Source organism: Panulirus ornatus, chromosome 3 (genome assembly GCF_036320965.1).
Source record: "Panulirus ornatus isolate Po-2019 chromosome 3, ASM3632096v1, whole genome shotgun sequence".
Lineage (NCBI taxonomy): Eukaryota > Metazoa > Arthropoda > Malacostraca > Decapoda > Palinuridae > Panulirus > Panulirus ornatus.
In genome coordinates, this window is record NC_092226.1 from 11666548 (window position 1) to 11689678 (window position 23131).

Genomic DNA, 23131 nt, shown 5'->3' on the forward strand with positions numbered 1-23131 from the left:
TCCAAACCATTTCGATACACCCTCTTCTGCTCTCTCAACCACACTCTTTTTATTACCACACATCTCTCTCACCCTTCCGTTACTTACTCGATCAAACCACCTCACACCGCATATTGTACTCAAACATTTAATTTCCAATACATCCACCCTTCATGCAGCCCTATCTTTAGCCCAAGCCTCGCAACCATATAACATTGTTGGAACCACTATTCCTTCAAACATAGCCTTCAATCCATTCCTTGCACCTCCCCACCCCATAGGAAACAGCATCGCTGCCCCCTGATTCAGGGAGGGAACACCAGAAAAACAGACAAAAAAAGCCACATTCAATCACACACAGTCTCTAGCTGTTATGTGTAGTGCACTGAAACCACAGCTTCCTCTCTGCATCTAGGCCCCTCAGACCTTTCCATGGTTTACCCTAGGCATTTCACGTGTCTTGGAAAAATAGGAAAATAGATTAGTTATTAGTTAACTAAAATGAAGCTTATTGAGAGGATGTAATCTTAAAGAAACATGGGGTCTGCTGAAGGAAATATGAATCAAATAGGGTCCTTGGTGGTGAAATAGTTGGAAACCAATGGTTTTAGACTTGATACTTAATATCTAGTCGATATGGCTTGTGAAAATTGAGAGAATCACATTCATCACTAGAGATTCTAAAGGTGTTGTCTTTTTGTATCCAAAACCTTAAAATCTTCAGTTGGAAATGTTTCTTTCTGGACAAAGGGGCTTGTTTTAGTGAATCCAGTTTACTTGTATGGCAGAGTCCATGAATTTGGGAAGGTAATCTGTTTTTAGCCTTTCTGAGGAACCTTCCCTTGGGGAAGGTTAATCGAGAGATCTTTGTTTCCTCATCACGTTTATCAGTGATATTGTAGGTGTTTGATCTGATATAACACTGGGGCTCCTTTTGTCAGGGAAAGGGACCCTTGGGTGCCAAAGATGACATTTAAGCTGGTTTTCTTGGTTTATGTGGCCTCATGATGAAGTATTTCCTTTACTCTCATCCTCCATGTTGGTTGCATCTCATATTTTTCAAGGCAAATTAACCTTGAAAAATGTAAGTTTTGAAATGTGAAAAAAATTTCCAGGACTCTGTCTCTCAAGTATTTTGCCTTTGTATTTTTCCCCTCCCTGTTTCCTTTGAAAAGTTTATCTCTGACTAATGCTAACCTTTATCAGGTTGACTTTTGTGTCTTGAAAATAATGATTTGTGTCTGTACTGATGCCAGAGGACAGTGATGTCTTCACTGAGTGTAGATTGTTCTTTGGTCAGAGGGTAGACTAAGGCTGAACCTCACCATTGCTACTGATTAAGTGGTTAATGAAGGGTTAGAGGCATTTACCTCACCAGTAAGATAGGGGGTTAAGAAGCTTGTAACCCCCAGAGGTTTCGGATACTCTCATGGCTCACAGAACATTGCTGTAGAGAAAGTTTTACTTACAGAACTTACAGTTCTTACTCTTTTTGTGCTCTATTATGTTTTCAGAATATTAAAGTTTTCTTTCTTTTTATTTGAGGCTTTCCAGTCACATAAAATTTTGACAATATAATTTCTTTGATTGGAAGAAGACCTTGGGCTATTTGTGATCTTATATTTTTTCTGAGAAAGTAGGCAGTCTCTTAGGCATTTGAAAGCAATAGCCAGTCTGTGATCATAATACAACACAGCAGCCATAGCTAAACAAGTCATATAGAATTAGGCCTTGGAACAGTTTTTGTAGTTTGGAGAATGTCATATTGTATATTTTGAAGATCCTCATAGTCTTTTTCAGTATGAGTTGTGTAGACAATAAATGCTTCAACAGAATTATACATGAACATTCTTTATCAAACATAAGATGAATCATGTGAATGTAAAGATTGACTCTATAGTAATGAAATAGTTTATTTACTGCTCAGGTAATATAATTGGTGATGGGCCACAACTCAGAGATTACGTCATCTCCCTGGGTGTCGTTCAACCCCTCCTCAGCTTTATAAACCCGGATATACCACTTGGATTTTTACGGAATGTGACGTGGGTTGTCGTTAATCTGTGTCGCAACAAAGAACCACCCCCTCCTCAGCAAACGATAAAGGAGATATTGCCTGCTCTTAATATACTGATACACCACCAGGACACATCTGTGAGTCAAGAGAAGTTTAATTTATGGTCCAGTTCCTCAGCAAATATGAGGATTTTTTCCTGTTTACTTAATACTGAACATTTCCAAAATATGGTCTAATATTCTTAGTGTTTAGAGAAATAAATACTGCTTCTATTTTCAATAAAAACCTTTAGCAAGATGCAATCTAAGTGCAAAAGTGACTTAAGTTTTCATTGTATATGCAAATGGGAATGATTTTGTTGTGTGGTTTCTTGCTTTATCAGATTCTGGTGGACACAGTTTGGGCGCTGAGTTACCTGACTGATGGGGGTAATGCAAATATTCAATTGGTAATAGACAGTGGTGTAGTACCGAAGCTTATACCACTTCTTTCACATAAGGAGGTTAAGGTAAGTTTTTTCTGGCATCTCGGGTTTATGTGAGAAATATTTTCACCTTTAGTTCTTTTTTTTGGTGATAATAGTGACCATCCATTGCTATACTTACTGAAAAATTTCATATTGTAATGAAATTAATATTGTGTTTAAGGACGAGAGGCACACATGAAAGAAACCTTTATTGATTGATATGCTTCCCTTGAACAGGTTCAAACAGCTGCTTTAAGAGCTGTGGGTAATATAGTAACTGGTACAGACGATCAGACACAAGTAGTCCTCAACTGTGGTGCTCTGTTTCATTTTCCAGCTCTCCTCACACACCAAAAGGAGAAAATCAACAAGGTTTGTGATTTGTATTTGCTAAAGATGTTCAGTCAGCAAGACACATTTCCTATTCATTTCTTAGATATTATCCTTGGATAATGTTTGAAAACTGGAAAATGATAAAACACATAGAATAGATTTCATCTGTTTGATGTGTATATATTGTACTAAAACATTAGTTGAAGAGTTTTCTTTGGAGATCCATTATTTAATATTTCACTTCAACAGCTTTGCAGTATGGATGAGGTTTTAAGAACGAGGCTTCCTTGAAAGGTTTTAAATGCCATCATTTGGAGATTGAAGGATGGAGTGAAAAATGTTTGAGTGCTTAGGATCTAAGCATGAAGGAAGTTGGAAGGAGGTTGAACAGCATTCACGGAATAGATTGAATTGGAGCAATGTGGTTTACTGGTGGCGATGTGCTGTCATTGGACTGAACCAGGGCATATATAACAGCAGGGGGAACCTCAGAAACTCTTCAGAGTCTGATTGTGGATAGGGGACTGTGATATCAGTACATTACACATGACAGCTATAGAATGGATATGAGCAGTGAGGCCTTTTCTTTGTCTGTCCCTAGCACTACCTTGCTATGGCAGGAAATGGTGACCTCTATCCTGTTGTCACTATACCTGACTTGAATATACTCAAGTATTCATTCTACATCTATCTTCTTTCTTCTGCTGATTTTTCCTGTGAAAATGATTAGGTTAGGATATTTTGTTATCCTATGTAAGTGATAGGGTAATGTTGGTTTTCCCCTCATCATTGCCAGTCATTTTCATGTAGCAGTGGCAGCTTGCTCATTTTGGGCCTGCCTTTGACCAATCAGAGTCCTACCTCCTCCTGGGGACTGAGGTATTATCTTCATTTTTGTGTCTGCATAGTTATCACTACCATATTCATTATCACTTAGCATATTTGAGTGAGAAACATTGGAATAGTAAGCAAAAATTAGGTAGATTCTTGTATCTCCTGTGAGAGATGCCCAATTGTGCTGTATCTTGCAGATTTTAGCTATTTTTTGTGATGCATATCTTGAGAGAAATACTCCAGTTTTGCTCTTTTGTGTTGGGAATGATGGAAAGCATATTTAAACCCCACATGAGTTATCTTAGGATAATAATCCTGAAATCGTAAGTGACCCAAGTTAACTCTGTAATTATTTACACAAAATCTCATCCTAGATATACTTGGGATAGTAAGGGAAGGGTTTAAACAAAGTGGAATAGAAGCCTTCTGTTTCATTAATTATCCTGGTATTACCTCTTTTCAACTATCCCTTTTTGTATGCTGCAGTTTTACTGCATTCTTTCATTTCCTATTATTTTTGTCACTTCTCGTAAGCTACCTACATGTGTCCTTACCGTAGAGGCCTGCACATGTCTGGCTGCTACTTCCTGCAGTTTTTGTGTGGAAACTGGCCACTTGAGGATTGACCATTATGATACCCCTTTTCCCTGTACTCTCCTCTCTTTTCTATAATTTTTCTACCTTTAAGTGTTAGGACTACAAACACCTGCGGAATCCTGATTAGTTTTCTTTCTTTTTTCACTTTATATTTTTCACCCGAAATGGCCTTTGATTGGGGCATATTTTGCCTATGCCATGTCAGTCACTTAGAAAAAAGAACTGATTTATAAGTTACATTATAGAAAAATTCTGGTAAATATGCTACTCTTATATGGGCAATGGATGAGCTGTATTTGTTTATGCTAGAGATTTACTATATTTTTGTGCTTTTCAGTACTGAGGTATGCAAATAATCAAGAATTCTTTTCATTGCACATCTAATGAAATCTTAACTTTTAAAAGTTATGCCTTTATATCACATTTAGGAACTTTTATTCCAGGAGGCAGTTTGGTTCTTGAGCAATATCACAGCAGGCAACAAGCAGCAGGTACAGGCAGTGATTGATGCAGGCCTCATCCCAATGATAATAACGCAGTTAACAAAAGGGGAGTTTCAAACTCAGAAGGAGGCAGCATGGGCCATTAGTAACTTAACCATATCAGGCAGTAAACAGCAGGTGGGTACACACAGTGATACCTCGTTTCTGTGGACTGATTTGTATGCTCAGGATGGTGAGGATATCTGAAATTTTGGGGTATGTGCAGCTTACTGCTGTGTTTGTGGTAATTTTCCTAGACTAATTTTCAGGAGTAATTATACTGATGTTTGTTGTAAACAGTAAGAAGCATGAGTGTGGCATTGCTTGATGTCTGTTTGCTTCTCTTGCTGATTTTGTCCTTGTGGCTCCACTGCATTTATGTGGGTTGTACACGTTTGCAGGGCTAGTGAGGATTCTAGGTTAAAATCATGCCTTTCGCAAGGTCAGAGCTAATGTTGTTTTAGTCATGATGTAGCAACAGTAGTAATGCCATATATATAGTAACTCTTTTATATGGTAATGGAGATAACTGCAAGACTTAATGTGTTCTGACATCCTCAGTCCAACATTTCAGGAGCTCCCTTATTTTTGCACATGTGAGGATACTGGTGTTAGGTAAAATGGTGCTTGCAATTACAGAACTCATGGCTCTGTTGTCCACGTAGTCCTGTAGCTAGGAAATCCGTGTGTCACCACAGCCTATTGTTTGCCATAGGTTGATCCATTGCTCTTGTTATTTATTTGTGTATTGCCCTAACAATAGCCCAAACAAATGTCCAAGATCCTATGTTAAGTGTAATGGTGCTTGTGGAATGAAAGTAGAATTCTGCAGATGATAGTGATGGAAGTCAGTGCATTATTAGCGCATGACTTATGTAATAATTTTAGTTGTTCTCCAGTAATTTATGACATAGAAGCAACATCCTGGGGATAGGGGAGAAAGAATACCTCCCACGTATTCCCTGCATGTCGTAGAAGGCAACTAAAAGGGGAGGGAGTGGGAGGCTGGAAATCCTCCCCTCTCGTTTTTTCAATCTTCCAAAAGAAGGAACAGAGAAGGGGGCCAGGTGAGGATATTCCCTCAAAGGCCCAGTCCTCTGTTCTTAACGCTACCTTGCTAACGCGGGAGATGGTGAATAGTATGAAAGAAAAGAAGAAGCAGCATGAAAAGTTAGTGAGTGCTTTGCAGAAAGTGACACAAATGAGAGAATTGCGAAGTGTAGGATAGTGCATGGGATAAGATCTGTTGGCCTTGCATGAATTGTTTAAGGAATGTTGTTGTGAAAGTGTACATACTCTTGGGCCCATTTTAATGGAAAGGCCAAGCAGTTTCATCAATGAAGGTACTTGAGCTTTATGAATTCTGCATCGGTTGTTTGCACAAATATATGCTGTTGCATGACATCTGGGGCATGTACACTGGAAGTGAGTTGTCTCTAGATAAGGCAAATTACAGAAGTCAGCAAAAGTTAATACAACAATGATCCTGTGAGGTGAATATTTAGTAAACATTAATTTGTTTTTGTCAACAGTTTGTAGAGGATGTATGTGTCAGAAATGGAGGAAACAAGGCGAGGAAGACCAAATTGGAGATAGGAGGATGGGGTTAAGGTTTTGTGTGCTTAGGACCTGAACATGCAGGAGGGTGAAAGGTGTGAATGGGATAGAGTGAGTTGACATGATGTGATATACAGGGGGTGATGTGGTGGCATGTGAAGCAGCTGTGGGAAACTAAGGAAAAGACTGTGGGCCTGGTTGTGGACAGGGGAGGACTTTGATTTGGCGCATTGCACATGACAACTGTAGAATGGATGTAAGTGAATGAGGTCTTTCTTCATCTGTTCATGCTGCTCCCTTGCTAACATGGGAAATGTTAAACTAGTATGAAAGAAAGGAAGTATTTGAATGTATGGGGTTTTATTTATGCCATAGGACCAGAATGTATCAACATAACGATGTGGATAGGGAGCTGTGTTTTCAGTGCATTACACATGACAGGTAGAAACTGAGTGTTAATGAATGTGGCCTTTTTTGTCTGTTTTCCTGGTACTACCTCACTGAAGCAGGGGTAGTGAGGCTGTTTCCTGTGGGGTGGGGTAGTGTCAGGAATGGATGAAGGCAAGCATGAATATGTACGTGTGTTTATATGTCTGTGTATGCATATGTGTGTATCTTGATATGTGTATGTGTGTATATTTGCATGTATGGGTTATTTACTTTTTTATTTATATATTATGCTTAGTCGCTGTCTCCCATGTTAGTGAGATAGTGCTTGAAAACTGATGAAAGAATGGCCCAACCATGCCCAACCCACCCACACACACGTGTATATACATAAATGCCCACACACGCACATATACATACCTATACATTTTATGTATACATGCATATACAGACACAGACATATACATACACACATACACATGTACATATTCATACTTGCTGCCTTCATCCATTCCCGTCGCCACCCTGCCACGCATGAAACAGCACCCCCTCCCTCTGCAGGTATGTGAGGTAGCGCTAGGAAAAGACAACAAAGGCCACATTCGTTCACACTCAGTTTCTAGCTGTCATGTGTAATGCACTGAAACCTTCACACTCAGTTTCTAGCTGTCATATATGATGCTTTGAAACCACAGCTCCCTTTCCACATCCAGGCCCCACAAAACTTTCCATAGTTTACCCTAGACGCTTCACATGCCCTGGTTCATTCCATTGACAGCACGTCAACCCCGGTATACCATATCATTCCAATTCACTCTATTCCTTGCACGCCTTTCACCTTCCTATATGTTCATGCCCTGATCACTCAAAATCTTATTCACTCCATCCTTCCACCTCCAGTTTGGTCTCCCACCTGTCATTCCCTCCACCTATGACACATTTATCCTCTTTGTCAATCTTTACTCACTCATTCTCTCCATGTGACCAAGCCATTTCAATACACCCTCTTCTGCTCTCTCAACCACACTCTTTTTATTACCACACATCTCTCTTACCCTCTCATTACTTAATCAAACCACCTCTTACCACATATTGTCCTCAAACGTTTCATTTCCAGCACATCCACCCTCCGCACAGCCCTGTCTATAGCCCATGCCTCGCAACCATATAACATTGTTGGAACCACTATTCCTTCAAACGTACCCATTTTTCCTCTCTGAGATAACGTTCTCGCCTTCCACATATTCTTCAACGCTCCAAGAACCTTCGCCCCCTCCCCCACCCTGTGGCTCACTTCCGCTTCCATGGTTCCATCCGCTGCCAAATCCACTCCCAGATATCTAAAACACTTCACTTCCTCCAGTTTTTCTCCATTCAAACTTACCTCCCAATTGACTTGTCCCTCAACCCTACTGAACCTAATAACCTTGCTCTTATTTACATTTACTCTCAGATTTCTTCTTTCACACAATTTACCAAACTCAGTCACCAACTTTGGCAGTTTCTCACTCAAATCAGCCACCAGCATTATATCATCAGCGAACAACAACTGACTCACTTCCCAAGCCCTCTCATCCGCAACAGACTGCATATTTGCCCTCTCTCCAAAACTCTTGCATTCACCTCCCTAACCACCCCATCCATAAACAAATTAAACAACAAATAACCATGGAGACATCACGCACCCCTGCCGCAAACCAACATTCACTGGGAACCAATCTCTTTCCTCTCTTCCTACTCGTACACATGCCTAACATCCTTGATAAAACTTTTCACTGCTTTTAGCAACTTACTTCCCACACCATGTACTCTTAATACCTTCCACAGAGCATCTCTATCATATGCCTTCTCCAGATCCATTAATGCTACATACAAGTCCATCTGTTTTTCTAAGTATTTCTCACATACATTCTTCAAAGTAAACACCTGATCCACACATCCTCTACCACTTCTGAAACCACACTTCTCTTCCCCAATCTGATGCTCTGTACATGCCTTCACCCTCTCAATCATTACCCTCCCATATAATTTCCCAGGAATACTCAACAAACTTATACCTCTGTAATCTGAACACTCACCTTTATTCCCTGTACCTTTGTACAGTGGCACTATGCATGCATTCCGCCAATCCTCAGGCACTTCACCATGATCCATACATACATTGACTATTCTTACCAACCAGTCAACAACACAGTCACCCCAATTTTAATATATTCCACTGCAATACCATCCAAACCCGCCGCCTTGCCGGCTTTTATCTTCCACAAAGCTTTCACTACCTCTTCTCTGTTTACCAAACCATTTTCCCTGACCCTCTCACTTCACACTCCATCTCATCCAAAACACCCTATGTCTGCCATTCTATCATCAAACACATTCAACAAACCTTCAAAATATTCACTCCATCTCCTCATTTCACCACTACTTGTTATTACCTCCCCATTAGCCCCCTTCACTTGTTCTTGTTCACTTGTTCTCTTGTCTTAAGCACTTTATTTAACTTTATGCACTTTATTTATGTATATATATGTGTATAAGTTTGTTGAGTATTCCTGGTAAATTATATGGGAGGGTATTGATTGAGAGGGTGAAGGCAGGTACAGAGCATCAGATTGGGGAAGAGCAGTGTGGTTTCAGAAGTGGTAGAGGATGTGTGGATCAGGTGTTTGCTTTGAAGAATGTATGTGAGAAATACTTAGAAAAGCAAATGGATTTGTTTGTAGCATTTATGGATCTGGAGAAGGCATATGATAGAGTTGATAGAGATGCTCTGTGGAAGGTATTAAGAATATATGGTGTAGGAGGCAAGTAGTTAGAAGCAGTGAAAAGTTTTTATCGAGGATGTAAGGCATGTGTACGTGTAGGAAGAGAGGAAAGTGATTGGTTCTCAGTAAATGTGGGTTTGCGGCAGGGGTGTGTGATGTCTCCATGGTTGTTTAATTTGTTTATGGATGGGGTTGTTAGGGAGGTGAATGCAAGAGTTTTGGAGAGAGGGCAAGTATGCAGTCTGTTGTGAATGAGAGGGCTTGGGAAGTGAGTCACTTGTTGTTCACTGATGATACAGCGGTAGTGGCTGATTCATGTGAGAAACTGCAGAAGCTGGTGACTGAGTTTGGTAAAGTGTGTGAAAGAAGAAAGTTAAGAGTAAATGTGAATAAGAGCAAGGTTATTAGGTACAGTAAGGTTGAGGGTCAAGTAAATTGGGAGATAAGTTTGAATGGAGAAAAACTGGAGGAAGTGAAGTGTTTTAGATATCTGGGAGTGGATTTGGCAGCGGATGGAACCATGGAAGCGGAAGTGAATCATAGGGTGGGGGAGGGGGCGAAAATTCTGGGAGCCTTGAAGAATGTGTGGAAGTTGAGAACATTATCTCGGAAAGCAAAAATGGGTATGTTTGAAGGAATAGTGGTTCCAACAATGTTGTATGGTTGTGAGGCGTGGGCTATGGATAGAGTTGTGCGGAGGAGGGTGGATGTGCTGGAAATGAGATGTTTGAGGACAATATGTGGTGTGAGGTGGTTTGATCGAGTAAGTAATGTAAGAGTAAGAGAGATGTGTGGTAATAAAGAGCGTGGTTGAGAGAGCAGAAGAGGGTGTTTTGAAATGGTTTGGTCACATGGAGAGAATGAGTGAGGAAAGATTGACCAAGAGAATATATGTATCAGAGGTGGAGGGAACGAGGAGAAGTGGGAGACCAAATTGGAGGTGGAAAGATGGAGTGAAAAAGATTTTGAGTGATCGGGGCCTGAACATGCAGGAGGGTGAAAGATGTGCAAGGAATAGAGTAAATTGGAACGATGTGGTATACCGGGGTCGACATGCTGTCAATGGATTGAACCAGGGAATGTGAAGCGTCTGGGTTAAACCATGGAAAGTTTTTGTGGGACCTGGTTGTGGAAAGGGAGCTGTGGTTTCGGTGCATTATACATGACAGTAGAGACTGAGTGTGAACGAATGTGGCCTTTGTTGTCTTTTCCTAATGCTACCTCATGCACATGCAGGGGGAGGGGGCTGTCATTCCATGTTTGGCGGGGTGGCGACGGGAATGAATATGGGCAGACAGTATGAATCATGTACATGTGTATATTTGTATATGTCTGTTTGTATATATATGTATACGTTGAGATGTATAAGTATGTATATGTGCGTGTGTGGACATGTATGTATATACATGTGTATATGGGTGGGTTGGGCCATTCTTTCATCTGTTTCCTTGCGCTACCTCACTGACGTGGGAAACAGCGACAAAGTATAAATAATAAATAAAATGAGAAAAAAAAAGTGGATCAGATTTGTTGACTTAAACAAGTGGCAAAGAAAGCCAAAGAGAAAAAGAATAAGTGGAATGTATTGTTAATACATAGGTAAGGGTTGGAGGGAATGTTAGGCTGGATCTAAGATGTATTTAGGAGAGTACTAAAAGTGAGATATAACAAGTTTGGAAAGAGATGGTAAGTCACATTTTAAGTTTACTTTGCATGGTGTTACCCAGGTAGTTGTGAATGAGTTTAGGTATCTGGTTTAAAGTTTAGTAAGAATAGCAGTATGAAAGGTAAAGTACACTCATACAAGTGAGGAAACTAAGAGGTGCCAAAAAGCTGTGGTGAATGGAAAAACAATTAAGTATAAAGTGGTCAAGAAGCTTGCATGAAGGATTATTTCTCCTACACTGATGTGTGGATGTGAAATTTGATTACATATTGGTCAGGATAGTCAAAGTAAGAAGATCAGTTGCAATGAATAATTTACTTACTATAACTGGAATTTGGAGGATAGATATATGTATATGTCTGTGTATGTATATGTATATATACGTTGAAATGTATAGGTACATATATTTGCGTTTGTGGACGTTTATGTATATACATGTGTATGTGGGTGGTTTAGGCCATTCTTTTGTCTGTTTCCTTGTACTAACTTGCTAACGCGGGAGACAGCAACTAATTATGACACATATTTATACGTTGAAATGTGTATGTATGTATATGTGCATTTGTGGTCGTTTATATATACATACATGTGTATGTGGCTGGGTTGGGCCATTCTTTCATCTGTTTCCTTGCGCTACCTCACTGACGTGGGAAACAGCGACAAAGTATAAATAATAAATAAAATGAGAAAAAAAAAGTGGATCAGATTTGTTGACTTAAACAAGTGGCAAAGAAAGCCAAAGAGAAAAAGAATAAGTGGAATGTATTGTTAATACATAGGTAAGGGTTGGAGGGAATGTTAGGCTGGATCTAAGATGTATTTAGGAGAGTACTAAAAGTGAGATATAACAAGTTTGGAAAGAGATGGTAAGTCACATTTTAAGTTTACTTTGCATGGTGTTACCCAGGTAGTTGTGAATGAGTTTAGGTATCTGGTTTAAAGTTTAGTAAGAATAGCAGTATGAAAGGTAAAGTACACTCATACAAGTGAGGAAACTAAGAGGTGCCAAAAAGCTGTGGTGAATGGAAAAACAATTAAGTATAAAGTGGTCAAGAAGCTTGCATGAAGGATTATTTCTCCAACACTGATGTGTGGATGTGAAATTTGATTACATATTGGTCAGGATAGTCAAAGTAAGAAGATCAGTTGCAATGAATAATTTACTTACTATAACTGGAATTTGGAGGATAGATATATGTATATGTCTGTGTATGTATATGTATATATACGTTGAAATGTATAGGTACATATATTTGCGTTTGTGGACGTTTATGTATATACATGTGTATGTGGGTGGTTTAGGCCATTCTTTTGTCTGTTTCCTTGTACTAACTTGCTAACGCGGGAGACAGCAACTAATTATGACACATATTTATACGTTGAAATGTGTATGTATGTATATGTGCATTTGTGGGCGTTTATATATACATACATGTGTATGTGGCTGGGTTGGGCCATTCCTCATCTGTTTCCTTGCACTACCTGGCTAATGCACGACAGTGGTTAAGTATAATAAAAAAAGAGTGAGTGGATGGGCCATTCTTTGTCTGTTTCCTGGTGCTACTTCGCTGACGTGGGAAACGGCAATCAAGTATGATAAATAATGATAAATGTATAAATGTGGTAATCTACTCATGTTTTCCTTAAACACACATGGGTTGAGGATGTGTTGTGATGTTGCTAAGGCTGTATTTCACCTGATCCACCCCATTAACCCTTCCAGTGCTCAGCGCAACAGTTAAGACTCTATGCCATAGTTTGAGTTCCATATGCATTGGAGGCTCTGTTGGCTGGCTACAGATCACAACTAAACAAAGATTCAGCCTTTAGATTCACCTAGAGACCTTGCTATAGCCTACTAATGACCAAAGTGGATGATTACATGCTTCCTCTTGGGACCTTCTACTTGCAGCAATTACTGATATGCCTCCACTGCCTATACTTAGAATTGGCCAATCTGGTAGATACTGTGTTTTCCAAATCTAGTTATGCTTAATCTTGAATTCAAAAGATGTGATAGTTTTTGTGCACCTAATTATATGAATGAATAAGTTATGATTTTTTTTTTTTGCATACTTAGGATTGACCAGTCCATTAAAGTACAGGTTTTTCATAAGTGAGTAATAGGTAAGTTGTAATTCACAATTTTTTTTTTCTTTTTTATGGTGTATCCAACTCTTCATGAAAAAGAATGATTTTGTTGGTTTTGCACATTGAGAGATAAGCCAAATAATAAAATCAGTTGCACACTCAAAGGGTTAGAATGATAATTATAGTTAGATAGATAGCAAAACATAGGCAAACTCCAAGCATTAGCCCTGCTTCATAGCCAAATCTTGTTGGAGGTTATTGTATATGGGTAGTCTTTCTCTTCCATAACAGGTAAGGACTACATTCATCTTTGACCGTTTTAGTTGTATTTGTATATTTTCTTATTTTGTTTGAATTGTTATGTAGCGATAGAAGTTTATTTGTAAAGATACAAATTTATTTCAGGTGGCATATCTTGTTGGTGAAGGTGTAATTCCACCTTTCTGTAACCTGTTAACCTGCAAGGACACACAGGTCATTCAAGTAGTGCTTGATGGCATCTCCAACATTCTCAGCCGAGCGGGTGAAGATGTGGAGATGGTGGCCAACATGATAGAAGAATGTGGTGGTAAGCTTAAATATTTGGCATGTAAGAATAGAAATACTATGTTTGTGTTTAAGTACACCCAGAATAGATATGATTAGTAGGGAGATGGTGAATAGTGTAGGTGGAGATGCTGTTGAGTGTTTTGGAAAGCGTGAATGGAAATGTGGAAAAGTTGTCTTGCACCCAGCAACTGGATAAAAGAAGTTGTTCCACCATGTAAGTGTTAAGGAAGTAGAAGTAATTGAATTCATTAAAGAGGAATGATCTCTTTAAACATAGTTGATAAGATGTATATTAGATTAGTGATTGTCTTGAACAGGTTAGTGAATCCCTTACAGGTGAAGAACAAGTTGGAAAAAAATGTGTATATCAGATTTTTGCATGAGTACATGTGAAAAAGTTGAAGAAGAAAAGAAGACACTGAATACTGCATTTACGGATTAAGAAGAAGCATATGATGAAGTGAACAGTAAGCACCTTGGAATGCTGACTTTATAAATGTGTATGGAAGACTTTTGAATGTTGTTAAAAGCATTTAGAATGAAAGTGATGCATGTGTGAGATTGTATCATTGTGAGTGAGCAGTAAGAAATGAACATGGCTGTGCATATAGGTTGTATGATTTCACCGTAGTTATTCATCATATATACAAATGGGGCAATACATAAGAGTGGGTTGGGTTGGTATATTTGTTTGGCAAAATCATGGAGAAACAGAATAAAAGTGAGCACAGTTGTTTAGTACAGATTGACCTGTGCTTTTAGGTTGATGATGAATGAAGGAGGAGGATGCTAAAAGTGAATGAGTCAAAATAAAACTAGTGTTTCAAAGGGGTGGAATGTTACATTGCATTTCTAGTTTGAAAGGTGAGGAGTTGGAAGCTGCAAAGTTTATTTATTTGGGAGTAAAATTCACTGAGGATGGTAGTATGAAAGCTGAAGTTGAGAGTAAAGTTGTGCAAGGTAGAGAAACTAGGGATGAACTGAAAGTATATATGAACAAAAAGAAAAAAAATTAGTTAAGTGTGTAAGTTTTAGGACTAAATATCTTAACTCTGATGTATGGATGTGAAGTCTTAAGTTCAGTTGAGCCAAAGGTGATCCGACTTATAAGATGTCCCAGGCCAACTTCCAAATTTGACCCCCTTGCCATACGCCGTAATGTTGGTTAACTTTCCTTCTTCTATAGATATTACTTTGGTTTCTGCTCCAGAAAGCTGGCTGCTTGTGTGCCCCAACCTCTAGCTAGACCACGTAAAATTCGTCAAGCTACTGGATCACAAGAGTATTGTGTGGCCATTGGCTACTCAAGTGAGGGCCATTTTAATACCTGCCTCTTTCCCTTCTCGTCAAAGCTTTGGAACTCTCTCCCTTCTTATGTTTTTCCAATTACTATGACCTGGCACATTTTTAAAGACAGATCTTTCACTTCCTCCAAAATTCGTAAATACTTTCCCTTGTCTATTCTTTTTCCATTTCTTAATTCTCTCAATTTTCAATTAAGGCCCAGCCTTAATGTGGTCTTTTGTCCATGACTGGAGCCTTCAACATTTAAAAAAAAATGAAGTGAAACCTTAAATGTAAAGGGTGCAAGAAAGTTGCAGAAAGAGTAACTGTCTTCACCCGAATGTATGGAAGCAGATCCTAATTATATATGGTTTTTGTCTTTTCTTTGCACATACATTATTTTCCCTTTGCTTTTGATGTTACTTTTGGTAGATTGCTTCAGCTTACAAGGTAAGATATAGAAACAGTTGAAACATTCCTAATCTTAAGTAGAGTTCATGAGAACCTTGTGTACGCAAACTTGACCTACTTTTCCTCAGCAATCGGTGGTAACCTTGTTTGAGATGTTATTTGAAAATTGTATATGATTACTGCAGCATACATTAACTTAGCTTACAGTGTTATTTGAAAAATATGTGATTTTTGCAGTCTTCTGCATCAGTCTGGTTTCTGGGTGGTCTGATTATTGTGCGTTTGCTTCTGATAGATTGCTCCAGCCTACTTGAGCAAATTTGGGGTGAATGAAATTAAAGGTAGGTGAAACACTCATAGAAATCAATAAAGCTAGTGAAAACCTCACCTAACCATTAATTGATTCTATTATGAGATATTTTCCATGATCATTCTAAGTATAGAAGCGTTTGATTATGTTATATATCAGTTTGAAATGAAATGTTTTCGGTCTGAGTAATTAAGAATTTCTTGCAATATTTGTTACTTTTCTCCAGGAAACTCATTTGCTTTACAACCTCTGTTTGAAGACAGTCTCTCCTTTTGAATGCAAATGTGAGGTTGAAAGATTTTGGAGTTATTTTCCTCTTAATAGTGTACTTGAATGATTACATTTTTAAACAAACTTTTTTCATTTGCTTCATATTCTTAATGGTATCTGTCTGCTTGGACAAGGATTTAAAGACATGTTTCATTGTTATTTAAAGTATAGAAGTATTGATATATTTCAGTTTCAAAACAAAAAGTTTTACGTATTTATCTCAGGGAAATAAATTTGCATCAGAATCTCGGTATGAGGAATATTTTTCATGCTGAATATGAATCTGGGGTTGAAAATGTTGTTTGGTGGTCTTTATTACAATTAAGTTGTTAAATGATTACAATTTTAAAACTTTCTGATGATTTGCTTTGTATTTATTGGGTATCTATCAGCTAAGAGAAGCTTTAAGATTTTCCATACTTATTTAAAGTATAGAAGCATTTGACTATATTTCAGTTACGAAATAAAAAATTTTTGGTATTTTTCTCATAAAAATAGATTTGTGTCAAAACATCAGTACATGGAATAACTTTCATGCTGAATACAAATCTTGTGTTATAATATGGTTTAGCTGTATTTATTACCTGTCATTAAGTCTTTAAATTATTAGAATTTTATAACATTTTCTGATGATTAGCTTCATATTTCTTGGGTGTCTATTGGCTAGGGAAAGCATTATGAGACATTTTTTATGACTTGCAAGTATAGAAGTGTTTGATAATGTTATGTATCAGTTTTGAAACAAAGTTTTTTGGTCTAAAAAATACTCTGAAACGATGAGTTTTGGGCTTAGAAATACCATATTTTTCTCTTGGGAAAAAATTTCATCTAAGTGATTTTCATGCCAAATATGAATCTTGGGTTGAAATGTAGTTTAGGCAGTCTTTATGACCTGACATTGAGTCATTAAATTATTATTTATTTTGTATTTATCAGTTAGGGGATGCATTATAAGATATTTTCTATGAAAATATAAGCATTTGATTATGTCATTATTAAATTTTATGTCATTATTAAATTTTAGGGAGAATAAAAAGATGTTCTGGAAGGAGGTAAATAAAGTGCGTAAGACAAGGGAACAAATGGGGGCTTATGGGGAGGTGATAACAAGTAGTGGTGATCTGAGAAGGAGATGGAGTGAGTATTTTGAAGATTTGTTGAATGTGTTTGATGATAGAGTGGCAGATATGGGGTGTTTTGGTCGAGGTGGTGTGCAAAGTGAGAGGGTTAGGGAAAATGATTTGGTAAACAGAGAAGAGGTAGTAAAAGCTTTGCGGAAGATGAAAGCCGGCAAGGCAGCGGGTTTGGATGGTATTGTAGTGGAATTTATTAAAAAAGGGGGTGACTGTATTGTTGACTGGTTGGTAAGGTTATTTAATGTATGGTTCATGGTGAGGTGCCTGAGGATTGGTTGCATAGTGCTTGCATAGTGCCATTGTACAAAGGCAAAGGGGATAAGAGTGAGTGCTCAAATTACAGAGGTATAAGTTTGTTGAGTATTCCTGGTAAATTATATGGGAGGATATTGATTGAGAGGGTGATGGCATGTACAGAGCATCAGATTGGGGAAGAGCAGTGTGGTTTCAGAAGTGGTAGACGATGTGTAGATCAGGTGTTTGCTTTGAGGAATGTATGTGAGAAATACTTAGGAAAGCAAACGGATTTGTATGTAGCTTTTATGGATCTGGAGAAGGCATATGATAGAGTTGATAGAGATCCTCTGTGGAAGGTATTAAGAATGTATGGTGTGGGAGGCAAGTTGTTAGAAGCAGTGAAAAGTTTTTATCGAGGATGTAAGGCATGTGTATGTGTAGGAAGAGAGGAAAGTGATTGGTTCTCAGTGAATGTAGGTTTGCGGTAGGGTTGTGTGATGTCTCCATGGTTGTTTAATTTGTTTATGAATGGGGTTGTTAGGGAGGTGAATGCAAGAGTTTTGGAAAGAGGGACAAGTATGCAGTCTATTGTGGATGGGAGAGCTTGGGAAGTGAGTCAGTTGTTGTTTGCTGATGATACAGCGCTGGTGGCTGATTCATGTGAGAAACTGCAGATGCTGGTGACTGAGTTTGGTAAAGTGTGTGAAAGAAGAAAGTTGAGGGTATATGTGAATAAGAGTAAGGTTATTAGGTACAGTAGGGTTGAGGGTCAAGTAAATTGGGAGGTAAGTTTGAATGGAGAAAAACTGGAGGAAGTGAAGTGTTTTAGATATCTGGGAGTGAATTTGGCAGCGGATGGAACCATGGAAGCGGAAGTGAATCATGGGTGGGGGAGGGGGCGAAAATTCTGGGAGCCTTGAAGAATGTGTGGAAGTCGAGAACATTATCTCGGAAAGCAAAAATGGGTATGTTTGAAGGAATAGTTGTTCCAGTAATGTTGTATGGTTGCGAGGCGTGGGCTATGGAAAGAGTTGTGCACAGGAGGGTGGATGTACTGGAAATGAGATGTTTGAGGACAATATGTGGTGTGAGGTGGTTTGATCGAGTAAGTAATGTAAGAGTAAGAGAGATATGTGGTAATAAAAGAGTGTGGTTGAGAGAGCAGAAGAGGGTGTTTTGAAATGGTTTGGTCTCATGGAGAGAATGATTGAGGAAAGATTGACCAAGAGGATATATGTGTCAGAGGTGGAGGGAACGAGGAGAAGTGGGAGACCAAATTGGAGGTGGAAAGATGGAGTGAAAAAGATTTTGAGTGATCGGGGCCTGAACATGCAGGAGGGTGAAAGGCGTGCAAGGAATAGAGTGAATTGGAACGATGTGGTATACCGGGGTCGACGTGCTGTCAGTGGATTGAACCAGGGCATGTGAAGCGTCTGGGGTAAACCATGGAAAGTTCTGTGGGGCCTGGTTGTGGAAAGGGAGCTGTGGTTTCGGTGCATTATTACATGACAGCTGGAGACTGAGTGTGAATGAATGGGGCCTTTGTTGGTTTTTTCCTAGCGCTACCTTGCACACATGAGGGGGGAGGGTGTTGTTATTCCATGTGTGGCGGGGTGGCGATGGGAATGAATAAAGGCAGACAGTATGAATTATGTACATGGGTATATATGTATATGTCTGTGTGTGTATATATATGTATACATTGAGATGTATAGGTATGTATATGTGCTGTGTGCAGACGTGTATGTATATGCATGTATATGTGGGTAGGTTGCGCCATTCTTTCATCTGTTTCCTTGCGCTACCTCGCTAACGCGGGAGACAGAGACAAAGCAAAATGATAATATAATAATAATGTTGATTATGTCATCTTTCAGTTTTGAAACAAACTTTTTTCGACTAAAAAATACAGGTAAGTAGAATTGCATCAAAATCTCAGTATAAAGAATATTTTTCATGTTGAACATGAATATGGGGTTGAAATTATTATACTTTGTCGCTGTCTCCCGTATTAGCGAGGTAGCGCAGGGAAACAGATGAAAGAATGGCCCAACCCACCCACATATACATACCTATACATTTCAATGTATATAAACATATACATAGACATTCCTGGCAAATTATATGGGAGGGTATTGATTGAGAGGGTGAAGGCATGTACAGAGCATCAGATTGGGGAAGAGCAGTGTGGTTTCAGAAGTGGTAGAGGATGTGTGGATCAGGTGTTTGCTTTGAAGAATGTATGTGAGAAATACTTAGAAAAGCAAATGGATTTGTATGTAGCATTTATGGATCTGGAGAAGGCATATGATAGAGTTGATAGAGATGCTCTGTGGAAGGTATTAAGAATATATGGTGTGGGAGGCAAGTTGTTAGAAGCAGTGAAAAGTTTTTATCGAGGATGTAAGGCATGTGTACGTGTAGGAAGAGAGGAAAGTGATTGGTTCTCAGTGAATGTAGGTTTGCAACAGGGGTGTGTGATGTCTCCATGGTTGTTTAATTTGTTTATGGATGGGGTTGTTAGGGAGGTGAATGCAAGAGTTTTGGAAAGAGGGGCAAGTATGAAGTCTGTTGGGGATGAGAGAGCTTGGGAAGTGAGTCAGTTGTTGTTCGCTGATGATACAGCGCTGGTGGCTGATTCATGTGAGAAACTGCAGAAGCTGGTGACTGAATTTGGTAAAGTGTGTGAAAGAAGAAAGTTAAGAGTAAATGTGAATAAGAGCAAGGTTATTAGGTACAGTAGGGTTGAGGGTCAAGTCAATTGGGAGGTGAGTGTGAATGGAGAAAAACTGGAGGAAGTGAAGTGTTTTAGATATCTGGGAGTGGATCTGGCAGCGGATGGAACCATGGAAGCGGAAGTGGATCATAGGGTGGGGGAGGGGGCGAAAATTCTGGGAGCCTTGAAGAATGTGTGGAAGTCGAGAACATTATCTCGGATAGCAAAAATGGGTATGTTTGAAGGAATAGTGGTTCCAACAATGTTGTATGGTTGCGAGGCGTGGACTATGGATAGAGTTGTGCGCCGGAGGATGGATGTGCTGGAAATGAGATGTTTGAGGACAATGTGTGGTGTGAGGTGGTTTGATCGAGTAAGTAACGTAAGGGTAAGAGAGATGTGTGGAAATAAAAAGAGCGTGGTTGAGAGAGCAGAAGAGGGTGTTTTGAAATGGTTTGGTCACATGGAGAGGATGAGTGAGGAAAGATTGACCAAGAGGATATACGTGTCGGAGGTGGAGGGAACGAGGAGAAGAGGGAGACCAAATTGGAGGTGGAAAGATGGAGTGAAAAAGATTTTGTGTGATCGGGGCCTGAACATGCAGGAGGGTGAAAGGAGGGCAAGGAATAGAGTGAATTGGAGCGATGTGGTATACCGGGGTTGACGTGCTGTCAGTGGATTGAATCAAGGCATGTGAAGCGTCTGGGGTAATCCATGGAAAGCTGTGTAGGTATGTATATTTGCGTGTGTGGACGTATGTATATACATGTGTATGGGGGTGGGTTGGGCCATTTCTTTCATCTGTTTCCTTGCGCTACCTCGCAAACGCGGGAGACAGCGACAAAGCAAAAAAAAGAAAAAAAAAAAATACATGTAATTAAGATGTTAGATTATTACAATTTTAAAACTTTCTGATTATCTGCTTCATATTTATTTGGTGCCTGTTGCCTAGAGGAAGCATTGTGAGATATTTTCTATGGTTATTTTAAGTATAGAAATGGTTGATTATGTTATATTTCAGTTTTAAAAGGAAAACTTTCTTGCACAATATGGGCAATATATTTGCATAACAACCATAGTGTAAGGAATATTTTTCATGCTGAATAAGAATCTAGGGTTGAAATATTGTTTGGAGTTCATTATAACCAGTAATTAAGTTGTTAAATGATTTCAGTTTTAAAACATTTCTGATGATTTGCTTTGTATTTATTGGGTATCTTTTGGCTAGGGGAAGGATTGTGACATATATTGTTATGACTTTTAAGTGTAGAAGTGTTCGATTATGTTATGGATCAATTAACATTAGGTTTTTTGGCCAAAAAGAAATGCTACCTTCAATTTTTGGTATTTTTCTCTAGGAAATAGATTTACATCAAAACCTCATTATAATGAATATTTTCATCTTGAACATGAATCTGGGGTTTAAATATTAAATGTGTGTCTATCTTTATGATCTGTATTTAATTCTTCAAATGATTACAAATTTTATAACATTTACGTATGATTCGATTCGTATTTATTGGATATTTATCAGCTTGGGGAAGCATTGTAAGTTTGTTTTATGACTGTTTATTAAGTATAGAAGTGTTCAATTATGTTATGTATCAATTTTGAAACATGAAGTTTTCTTGGTTAAAAAATACTCTGAAACAAAATGATTTTTGGGCTTAGAAATACCATGAACTATGCAGACTTTGGTATTTTCCTCAAGGAAAAAACTGTCTAAACCTCAGTATAAGGAATAATTTTCATGCTGAATATGAATCTTGGTTGAAAGTTCTGGTATTTTTCTAAAGGAAATAAATTTGGATCAAAATCTCATTATAAGGAATAATTTTTATGAAGAATACAAATCTTGGGTTCAAATATTGTTTGGCAGACTTTATAACGTATAATTCAGTCGCTAAATGATTATTTATTTTGTATATTGGGTAGAGAAGCATTCTGACATATTTTCCATTATTGTTTTAAGTACAGATGTGTTTGATTATGTTTGAATTTTTGGACTAAAAGATATTGTGCAATTTTTGTCATTTTTATCAATGAAATAGGTTTGCTTAAAAACCTCAGTATAAGGAATACTTGTTGAATATGAATCTGGGGTTGAAATAATGTTTGGCAGTCTTTATGACCTGTAACCAAATCGTTACTGCCTTCATCCATTCCCATGGCCACTGTGCCACACATGAAATAGCATCCCCCCCTCCAGCGAGGTAGTGTCAGAAAGAGACAAAAATGGCCACATTCATTCACATTTAGTCTCTAGTTGTCATGTGTAATGCACCAAAACTACAGCTTCCTTTCTCCATTTGGGCCCTACAGACCTTTCCATGATTTACTCCAGACGCTTCACATGCCCTGGTTCAGTCCATTGACAGCTAATTGACCATAGTATACCAGATCATTCCAATTCCCTCTATTCCTTGCATGCCTTTCACCCTCCTGTATGTTCAGGCCCCGATCACTCATAATCTTTTTCACTCCATCCTTCCACCTACAATTTGGTCTCCTGCTTCTCCTTCCCTCCACCTCTGGCATAATATATCCTCTTTGTCAATCTTTCCTCACTCATTCTCTCCATGTGTCCAAACCATTTCAACATACCCTCTTCTGCTCTCTCAACCACAGTCTTTTTATTACCACACATCTCACTCGATCAAACCACCTCACATCACATAATGTCCTCAAATATTTCATTTCCAACACATTCACCCTCCTCTGCACAACCCTATTTATATCCCATGTTTCACAACCATATAACATTGTTGGAACCACTATTCCTTCAAACATACCCATTTTTGCTCTCCAAGATAATGTTCTCACCTTACCCACATGCTTCGACGCTCCCAGAACCTACACTCCCTCCCTTCCGACCCTGTAGGTGGGTTGGGCCATTCCTCGTCTGTTTCCTTGCGCTACCTCGCTGACGTGGGAGATGGCAATTAGATATAATGATAATGATGATAATTAAGATAGTAATGTGCTGAAAGGGGCAACTAGAGGGATGTCTGATCATTATCTTGTGGAGGCAAAGGTGAAGATTT

The 23131-nt window shown here is 38.7% G+C and overlaps 1 protein-coding gene across 1 annotated transcript in view; it reads left to right on the forward strand.

Moving 5' to 3' along the window:
- Kap-alpha3 (karyopherin alpha3) overlaps positions 1–23131 on the forward strand; it is a 90640-nt gene that overhangs the window by 41327 nt on the left and 26182 nt on the right. The window contains exons 5-9 of the mRNA XM_071683691.1: positions 1907–2133; positions 2379–2504; positions 2700–2834; positions 4670–4846; positions 13580–13742. Coding sequence (XP_071539792.1) covers positions 1907–2133; positions 2379–2504; positions 2700–2834; positions 4670–4846; positions 13580–13742 — 828 coding nt within the window. The remainder of the gene's footprint in view (positions 1–1906; positions 2134–2378; positions 2505–2699; positions 2835–4669; positions 4847–13579; positions 13743–23131) is intronic.